Here is a 10,043-nt window from a genome sequence, read left to right as displayed (position 1 = left end):
GGCCCGCCTCCTTTCATTCCTTTTATTTTTTAAACATGTAATTATTGACCTAGCTTCCTGTCTGAAAAACTAAGTTTTGTGAAATACTGATGATCAAATGTTGTCCACCCTTTAAACAAAAAGATCCTGGTCATCAGTAATTAGCTGTTGGTGTTATGCTTTTAATAAGAAGCTGTAGGAGACTCACAGATGGCTAATTGAATTCTAAACTGACCTGTCAAAATAAAGTCTTCATTTGTGGTTGTGCTCAATATGTATGACCACTGGGTGGCAGCATAGCATCAAGCCCAAACAGAATCCTAGGACGAGGCCAAATAAACCCATAAAAGCAGATTAGTCACCCACTTTGACATATTTGTTTCTAATTAAGCTTCCCATATTTTATTACACATACCCCAACTCTGATTTTTAGGTCTAGACTCTAAATCCACCCTCATTCTGTGGCCTGTAACTCTGTTTGTCTCCTGCTTTTCTCTGTTTGTTGTTGTCGTCAGCATGTCTCTGCTTGCTGCTTCTAATTTTCATATTCATATAAGTATGTATGTATAAATGTACATGCTTTGTACAGCACCGAAAGCTGTGTAAATGGGATTTATAGAAATACATTCTACTTGCTCACGTTTACTTTCTAATTTCGTAAATCGTAACTTGATATTTTTAACTAGTTGGGGTTAAGTTGGTGGGGAAAAAAAGGAAAAAAACTTAAGAGTTATTTAACACAAAACCGTGTTTCATTACAAATCGTTATGTTATTTGACCTTTACTTCATGTCCCTCCCTGTCTCTCATAGCATTCTGCTTGTCATAACAGGGCAGTATTACAAAACTTCACAGGACAGTTATTTTAAAAAAAATTAAAAGGTTAAGTATTGTAGAAACTGTTGCACTAGAATAAAGGCAAACAGCAAAGTTAAAGCAGGAACAGAAAGCACCCAGTCGAGTAGAAACCTAAATGTAAAAGGATTATTTCTGTACGCTGCCTTTTGACAAGTAAAAACAGGAGCCACTAAATGAATTTAAGGTCAGTCTCAAATCCATCTAGTAGTTGTGCGTGTGTAAAAAGCATTTATTCAAAAAGCTGGCTCCTGTCTGAAGTCAAGTGATGGGATTAGTGACAAAGGCCGACAGATAGCATACAGCAGGGCGAGGATCAGGTGCTTGTGGTGAGTCATTCAGATACATCAGCCCCTGCGAGTTAGGTAACAGCGAGCCTCTCGCAAGTGGATTAATAGTTTACTGAGCTACGAACATTGCCCCAAAAGAAACACGCAGCCAGAAGTTAGGTTTCATGCCTTTGACATGCGCTCCATTTTTGGACTCGTGTACTTAAACCTGACCCTGAATTAGATACGACGTTTGATAAAGCCTCTGTTACCAAGCCTGTGGATCATTTCTTTACTTTAGCTGATTATTATGTCTGTGTCTCTCAGCCTATATTACATCTGTCCTTTTATTCCAAAGAGTTATGTGCTGACTGTGGACTCCAGCTTACCAGTTTCCCTTACATGTGGGAGAGCTGCCTGCTCGGACAAGACGTATCAAGTGTAAGTTTCAGGGAATTAGTTCCACAGATCCAACTTAGAAGGGAATGCCACAGATGAGCACAGAGACGTACAGTGTACTGTATATCATGTTATACCACATTTGTCCTTCTATTTCGGGTGCGCTAGATTGGGTCAGCTCAGCCCCATCTGTTAAGAGACACTTTAACACAATCACAAACTGACTATTTAGCAAGAGCACAAAGTATTTATTGAACAGCTGTATTATCTTTTAATGTGGAAATTTAAGGAATGATTAAATACATTTTAAGAGAAAGGTTTAAATCCAAAAAGCACAAACAATAAATATTGTCTCTGCAGTATAAATGTAGCTGCTTAAATACTGAATGTCAGCACCAGAAGCTTTTACTCTACTGGACAAAGTAAATATTAAAGTCCTCTGGCAGCACAGAGCAGCTGAACACAGAGGAGGCAGAAGGGAGCACCAATTGCTCTAAAATCTCTGTTTCTGGTGCTGATATGGGAAAAACTAGAATGAGAGGAAGAAAAGGATGGTGTAAGAGCCTGGAGTGTGTGTTTCGCTGCCAGAATACCCACCTGTTCAGACAGGCGTTTAAAGTTTAATGCGCTACAGTCTTTCGCTTTAGCTTTTTGTTGTTGTTATTGTTTTTATCCCTTTTTTTCAATTTCTCTTTTATCTTTGACATATGAATGAAGAAATCCAGAATAATGCATGTAGATAATAACAGCTCTGCCGTGCTGTAAAGATTTTCGATATAATCGTGAAATTTTAATTTAATTTAATTTACCACCCTGTTACTTCCACCTCAGAAATAACAAATAGAACAATTAATAAAAGAAGTCCAAAAACCTGAATGGGTTTGAAGGAGAGAAGAGGTGAGTGGAGAAGAGCTTTTACGGGTTTTACAGTCGTGCGGCACAATGAGGCTTGAAGACGGGGTACAGATGGGTGAGGCTCAGAGGTAAGCAGGGCTAAACACGCTAACAAGATTGTCTGCGAAGTCATCCCAAAGCTCCGAACACACAAATCTCACCAGGCAGATGTGATGCATAGCTGATGAATCTGGACGAACTGTGATTGAGTGCTGAAATCATTTCAAACTTTAAGAGCTCTGAGATAGTTTGCTGCTTCGCGTGAATGCTGGCTGTCCTGTATTTATAAATGAAATGATAGATGGGGAAAGTTCCTGAGGGGAAAACTGCAAATTAGTTGATTAATGGGCATCAGCACACAATAGAGAATTGCATTATTGGTCTCAGCTGAGATGAGCATTGACAAGAGAGATGAATGTAGTAACTAAAGAGGCCTCGAAGCTTAATGACAAAGCTAAAAAAATATATATATCTGTTGGCAAAATTTGCCTTAAAAAGTATAACCAGTGTATGTTTGTCTAAGAACCACTGATTATTGTGTACTAATTTAGGATTTGATTAATGCATTTTACACTTTACAAGAAGGTCTCTCTGTTTGTTGTCAGGGTGACCAAGAAAACAGTTAAAACACACCATGAGAAAGAGCAAGGCAGGATACAAAAAAGGGATTTACTGTATCACCAGCACTTGTTAACAACTGTATCAGTTGGTCTCAGTTCAGAGGGATTCCGACAGCTGGTGTGTGTGTGTGTGTGTGTGTGTGTGTGTGTGTGCGTGTGTGTGTGTTTGTCGGGAGGAACTGGGTGTGGAGTCTTGACCAAGGGCATAGGACAGAAAGAGGGGAGCGTGGTATAGTGGCTGGAAAATTCCCCAGACTCTTTCTGCCTGTAAAACAAAAGTCAAGAGTTTATTTTCAAGAGATAACAACCACTGTCCCTTTAATTTCATTTACCTTATTTTGCTGTCCTTGCTGATTGTTTATTACATTTCAAGCACAAAGGCTTCTTTTAAATCTGTGTGGCAGCACAACAAAGAACCATATTTTCTGCATCGATAACCCCGTAAAGGCTGGGTTCTTTCACTTGTCATATTTCTAATAAATAAATATAAACATAATATTACTTTACCGGGCTGTTTCTTGCTTTATTTTGTGTGAACTGTGAAACACAATTGTGTTGTTATTATGTTGGTTTCACAGAAATAGTTTTTAAAAAAAGAAGGCAAAAACATATTCAGCCAACATCTCCAAAAGCTGATCCACACAAGCAGACAATTTAGACTCTGCAGGAATTGTTTACACTCTGTTACCTCAGAGCATGAAAAGGAACAGAAAAACAAATGCATTGTCTATACCAGTCTTTATCTTTGTTTTATTTTTTACTTTTTGAAATTATATATATTTTTTAAAAAGGTGACAATCGATTAGAAAGCAGGGGTCATCGTCATTAGAGCGTAATAACAGTCTAAAAAATATGCAACCTAGATTTGGGGTTGTAAACAGTGTTTTATAATGACTACAACACAGACGACGGGACTGACAAAATAAACAGACGGCATGGGTGGAGAGGGAGGGGTGTAGCGAAAGTATGCTCAACTACTCAGCAACAGCCACTCAAGTCGTGACGTGTTCACGGTGCTTCCTGCAGCGCTTTAACCCGGGTCCTAGAGACAGTATTTGAGCTTTCTATTCGCTACTTGGCGCTGTTGCTATGGGGCTGTGCATGTTGAGGCGTGCACGTTGCACCGTGCATGGAAAACAGTTTGCGTGTGCTGACTGAGAGTCTAAGGTTGGGGCAGAAAGTGTCAGGAGCAGGTTAAAGAAACCGCATCGAGAGCATAAACATGATGAAACCAGATTTGATTCCGCCACTTTTAATTGTATTTTTTTTTTATTGTTGCTGTTGTTATTGTTGTTTACCTTCTTTAATGTCGACGATCCAACATTGTGACTACCGCAGGACAGTGAAGCATGGCTCCCCGTGCGTCTGAGGCGATGACCTCGTTGAACTTTAACCCACAACAAATATTTATGCAGGTGGTTTATTATCTGTATTTTAGTCTGTGGGAGTTTAACTAGACTTTTATAAATTATGTAAACAACTTTCATGTGTTATTAATATCTAAAAAATATGTTATATAGGTCCAGGTAGAGGTGAAACGCTACGATATTCATATTATTAAGTTTACAGTATACTGTAAGAGGATGTTTACATGTGAAGAGTGACACCCCAGGAACTTATGTTGTTCTGTAAGTGCAAGTTACACAAATATGTCAACAAGCACCCGATGTTTTACTATATATATGCGACAAATATATTTTGTGTGTGTGTATATATATATATATATATATATATATATATATATATATATATATATATATATAGAGAGAGAGAGAGAGAGAGAGAGAGAGAGAGAGAGAGAGAGAGATGTTTTTGTTATACAAGTATATATAAGTAACATACCTACAAAACCAGAATTTCTTTTAGCAAAGAACTGATAAATTTCATCATTGCCAGATTAAAACACGGGAGCATTAGTCTGCGGCTGGATCACACCCAGCTCCGCGGGCTCGCGCCACAGACGCTCCACCGGCCGGGCATGTGTTTTCATATCTCGCGCGGAGCAGCAGCAGCAGAGCGCGCGGTATGAAATGGCTGAGAATACGAGCAAGAGTGCAAGTGTGTGCTATGCTGCAAATATTACCTGACAAACACCTAACACATGGCCTCCAAAAAACGCGTTATTTCGACGTTAGTCTGGGTGGGGGCAGGTGGGTTTTTGTCCCCCTCGGACATGCCACGGGGGTAAAAAAACAAAACAAAACAAAAAAACCCAAACCAAAACAAGGCAGGTGTGCGGCGACTGCCGGTGCCACGGACAAACTTTACACAAACACATGGAATCAAAAGTCAGGTAAACGCACGCGGATGGCAACACAATAAATGAACACGTCACGGGAGCAAGTAAGCGCTAAACGGATTGGATAGAAAACAGATTTTTAAAAAAAAATTCACGATAAAACAATTAGTAGAGGGGGGGAAATCGATTCAGCTTTTGTGTTCCGGAAACAAACAATTCTTCGACATTAGATCCATGCATATATGTATATTTTTAGATTTTTGTTAGAGCCAACACTGTTTAATAAAACATGTTCTGATTCTGCTGGTGTTATCCCCAGCTAGAAATTGGTTGCCAAGCATTGCATCATTCCTTTCATGTGACTCCCATACGCCCCAAATTCGTCCTGGCCGTCTTATGACTGCATCACAATTGCTGCTCGCACAAACTATACACGCTAGTGTGAACAACCAGCTAACCCGCAGATTTCCCCCGCCCCGAGCTGTTTTCGGGTCACTCTATTGGATGTCACCAAGGAAAAGATGTTAACTCTGCTCTTCTTATTGGTCCACGGGAATGTCAGGTTTCGTCGCTCTGGTTAGGTTGCGCCGAAATTACCTTCCCATGCATAGTTCGGTTGGCGTCTCCCACAATATAAACGCCGCCGGGAGTTTCCGTAAAATCACATTCAGCCGTCAAGACTGAACAATGGTTAACATGAGCTATCACCAATTTTTACTAAAATATCTACATTCGAATTCAAGACAGTCGAGAAGGCGAGCGAATAAAAGAAAAAGGGTAAGCGGATGTTCCTGTTAGCAGTTCTGCTGTTTTTAATCTTTCAGTGAACAACTAACGGCGACTTCACACACTCTCGGAGTGCTCCATCGGTGTAGTGGAAAACGAAAAAAGCACTGTGCATGTTTTTTGGCCGATATTTCAGAGCCATTTTTAGAATAACAGTTGCTTTAATCGACCATAATTTTATTCGAGTTGTTTTTAGGTGTTGTCCGCTTCGTTTTCCAAGTTGTCAAGCTCTCACGGACTTGTGCCGAGGAAGTTTCGATGTTTTGGCAGCCGACTGTGCCGAACGCCCCGACACAATTCCGCGAATGTAGCACCAAAGGCATGCACCGCTTTAAATTTCAGTTGTCATTGATTGTGAGCGTTTATAACAGAGTCTATACTGCGCCGTAACGTCTGACAGTAATTGGTGGAGCTGTCGACATGAAATTGGACGTGTTTAATTTTTGTTTTTTGCGCTTTGACAGTCCCGTTTAGGGTGAAACGTTCACCGCTGAATGAGCAGCTGTTTTCGTTACTTTTCCTTTCCACCCATCCCACTCTTTGCTTTTCTCTTTTCTCTCTACGTCTCCTTTTGTTTCGCCCATTCCCCCGGCTGGACTTGGGTTTCCATGACGTAATTGTCTTGGCGTACAGTGGTCATGTAACTAAAACAGGAAAAACGTATATACGCATGTTATTATAAAACACTGTTAAAAAGGAAAAATGTCACGCGTTTTGGTCACCACAGTTTTAACGCGTGTACGTTTGCGTTCACATCTGACGTTTAACAGGAGGAAGCTAAACAGGGTTTCTTTATTTGTATTTTTTACCGCTCACATTTTATATCACTGCCTAAGTCAAAGTATTTTATTTTTTCTCTTTACACATTAAAAAACCTTTTTATGACAAAACTCAGTCATTGTGATGGCTTTTGTGTACTGGTCTTTAAGACGACTGTAAGCAGAGCAGACAGTCAGAGCTGGACTCCTGAGTTTCCTCGGCGTTTTAACCACTTGTTTATCGACTCCGGCGTGTTTTGAGGACCGTCAAAAGCAGGGGGCGCAGTGGAGAGCACCTTGGTCTTTGTTTACAATAATTATGTGACGGGAATTTTGCCTTCTTTCTTCTTCTTTATTATTTCATCAGTTAAACCAGTGGCGTTTCGGGCACCTTTTTGTTTCCACTCACAGCAGGCTCGGTGTTCGCCAAATCTCTATTTTGATTTTGAAATCTCAGCAATTTCAATCAGTAAGGGGGGGAAAAACACTATTCTTTTTCTTACTAACCTACTAAATATGTATGTTTCTTTGCAGAATTATTGGGACAAGCTATCTCCAACAAATTGCCAGACTTGATTAAAGGAGGCTTTCTAAAGGTAATATTTAACATTCATTCCATCTTTTAAGATTTCGACGTGATCTTTTTTATTTTTCCATCCATTTAATTGTGGAATTACGGCATCCTAAATTGATTTCATTTTTTTGGTGCAATAATGCATTTTTCTCTGTGTTACTCTGTTTTATTTAAACTTGATTAATTATTGAGTAGACAAAGCCTGACTATAGTATTCAGTTTTGAGACAGACCATCCTAAATCCCTGTGTACTCGGACTACATATCTAATTACAGTTATTTTTAAATTGAACACAATGTCAGTCATCTAACCTGCAGCTGCTTTGCACTTTTCCCTTTCACCCCCCCTCCCCTCCCCTCCCCTCCCCTCCCCTCCCCTCTCAGGTCCAGTGTGAACTGTGTGGCCGAGTATCTGTGCGTTGCGACTGATTGGCGAGATGACTGCCGAGTGGCTACACCTGCCCCCGCCGTACCCCCCTGGTGTGGGGCCGTTGTATGGTGCAGAGTTGGAGGCGTGGTATGAGGACCTGCAGGATATTCTGGGCTCTGACACAGGAGGGGCAAAACTGGCACGAGCCCCTACATGCACCGAGGTCAGTAGTTTGAAAAATGAAATGGTATCATACCCATGATGAATGTGAGTCTTTGTTCATTGCACTTTTTTTTCTGTTTTCTTTTATTTTAATTTTTGTGAAAATTTTCACTCGTGTGCCAGACGACGTTTAATTTACTTGCACTTTTTACTCTCGACAGGTTTTGACATTTACATTTTGTGCTTCCAGAAGGAGCCAGAGTTCATGGATGTCCTAGAAAGTTGCTCTCTGACGTGGCTGACTGATGGCAGCCAGACATGGGGTGACGGTGTCCAGAGGACCACAGAGGAGATCCACAGCACCCAGACCCTGCATCACAACTCGTCGTCATCCTCCTCTTCCTCCTCCTCCTGCATGAGTCCAGCTGTTACAGAAGAACGGCAGGTGGAGGCTGAGGGTGGGAGAAGTGGAGATGGCTCGGCAGGAGGTGGCAGTGACTTGCTGCCTCCCGAGTTCTTCGAGTTGCTGAGTGATGGAGGAGTGGGAATGGTGGATGCGAGTGGAGCAGTGATCAGCGGTGGCTATTATTACCACCACCAGCACCACCAGGCTAATGTCCATCCTGCATCTCCCTCAGCCAGCGAGGAGGAACTGCCTTGTGTCCCCGATTCGCCATCTTGCTCCTCTTCAGCCTCCCAGTCACCATCTCAAATTTGTTCTTCTCCCTCTTCGCCTGTGTCTTCTCCCTCTGTTTACCCATCCTCCCGTTTGGGAAAACGCAAGAGGACCACCAGCGAGAGGGCCAACGGTGCCTTGTCCTCTTTTGTTTCCTCCTCGCAGCGCTCATCCTACTCATCTACCAAAAAGAGTCGCAAAGAAAGAGAGCAGGAGAACGAGAGTAAGGTACAGGAGCTGACAGAGCAGAACGAGCGTCTTAAAGCAGAAATCGAAAGGCTGGGAGAGGAGGTACAGAGGACACGAAGAGCCCTTATCGAGAGACTAGTCAACACCAGAAAATGAGAGGGAGGTGGTGAAGGAAGACGGGAATAAAATATGTCAGGTCCTACAGAATTCGAACAAGCAGTGGTGGGGAAAGGTGTAACAGGGTGGTCATGAAATGCCTCTTAGAAGAATGGAAACCAAAGATAAATTTTTATAAGTGAGGATTTTGTTTCTTGTAAAAGACAGATAAAGATTGCAAGAAGAAGGAAAGTGATAAAGTCAAGACATGAAAGGGTACAGAGAGAAAAGGGGCTGCAACAGCATTGCGGCTTTTCGAAAGACACAGCATGTATGAAGGAGAACAGACGGCTCTTAAGTGCAAATCATGCAGAGGTTTTAATGAATGTCATTTTGAGGAATGCCTAATGAGATCCATATTTTGAGTTGCATGTAGGACAGAAAGGAACTTCATTTAAAGAGCATTTCACTGATAGATCTTCCCACCATTTTGCAATAAATTGTAACTCCTACTTTAAGGGCTGCAATCTGGCTAGCAGAGATTATTTGCCCCAATTTGTGGAGAGTTTAGGAGCTCAGGAAAAGTCTGAAAGTGCCCAGTGCAGTGTGAGTATGAGAGAATGCTTTTTATTTGTGGGGGGAGGAAAAAAAAAAAAAGACATCATTTTCTTACTTTTGTATAACCCATGGCTTGTGTGTATGTGTATTTAGATAAAGCAAGTAGGAACCGGCTCTACTTTCTAAGCTGACCTTTTCTATTATGGGAATTTGGGGTAGAATTATTAAGAGCTCTTCTACCCTTATTTACTATTTTTATATAATGCTGTAATATATACAATTGTACTGTAAAGGCTTGTACTGTAATATACCAACATATCCGCTGTTATTTTCTCATTGTAGTCACTTAAATTGTTAATTGTAGAATACTGCATGCATGGCTTTTGTCACTGATGGCATTAAATCTATGTATTTTACCATACCATTCATTTTATCCTGCGTTGTAACACACTCAATTTGCAATAAACAAGAAAACTAGAATATTTTTCTGTGTCTGTGATTATTTGTCTTAAGGATCTGTGCTCTTTGTGTGTGTGTGGTAAATGAGAAAGGTGGAGAGTACAGACATTTTTTTTCTGAAGTTAATCATTTTATTTTATGGATCTAAAAAAATGGTATTCG

The 10,043-nt window shown here is 40.9% G+C and overlaps 1 protein-coding gene across 3 annotated transcripts; it reads left to right on the top strand.

Annotated features, from left to right (window-relative positions):
• Nucleotides 1–5,875: 5,875 nt before the first annotated feature.
• Nucleotides 5,876–9,933, top strand: ddit3 (DNA-damage-inducible transcript 3). Of its 3 annotated transcripts, none has more exons than XM_085407541.1 (4): nucleotides 5,876–6,031; nucleotides 7,333–7,394; nucleotides 7,756–7,964; nucleotides 8,157–9,933. In XM_085407541.1, exons 3-4 carry the CDS (start codon nucleotides 7,809–7,811, stop codon nucleotides 8,922–8,924), a joined length of 924 nt encoding a protein of 307 aa, XP_085263667.1. In that variant the 5' UTR covers nucleotides 5,876–6,031; nucleotides 7,333–7,394; nucleotides 7,756–7,808; the 3' UTR covers nucleotides 8,925–9,933. The 3 variants fall into 3 exon arrangements, with proteins under 3 accessions (XP_085263667.1, XP_085263666.1, XP_085263668.1); XM_085407540.1 differs by having other exon boundaries at nucleotides 8,154–9,933; XM_085407542.1 differs by lacking the exons at nucleotides 5,876–6,031; nucleotides 7,333–7,394 and having other exon boundaries at nucleotides 7,822–7,964; nucleotides 8,125–9,933.
• Nucleotides 9,934–10,043: the final 110 nt, after the last annotated feature.

This window comes from Rhamphochromis longiceps, linkage group LG5, assembly GCF_057381845.1.
Source record: "Rhamphochromis longiceps isolate RC_006_pf linkage group LG5, R_longiceps_female_GT1.1, whole genome shotgun sequence".
Lineage (NCBI taxonomy): Eukaryota > Metazoa > Chordata > Actinopteri > Cichliformes > Cichlidae > Rhamphochromis > Rhamphochromis longiceps.
The sequence above is the reverse complement of the archived record's forward strand: the minus strand, read 5'-3'. Positions and strand labels throughout refer to the sequence as shown.

Coding starts and splice junctions, on each gene's coding strand:
- ddit3 (XM_085407540.1), top strand. CDS start 7,809: ATGACTGCCGAGTGGCTACACCTGCCCCCGCCGTACCCCCCTGGTGTG. Junction 7,965..8,153: donor GAGCCCCTACATGCACCGAG/GTCAGTAGTTTG, acceptor TTGTGCTTCCAG/AAGGAGCCAGAGTTCATGGA.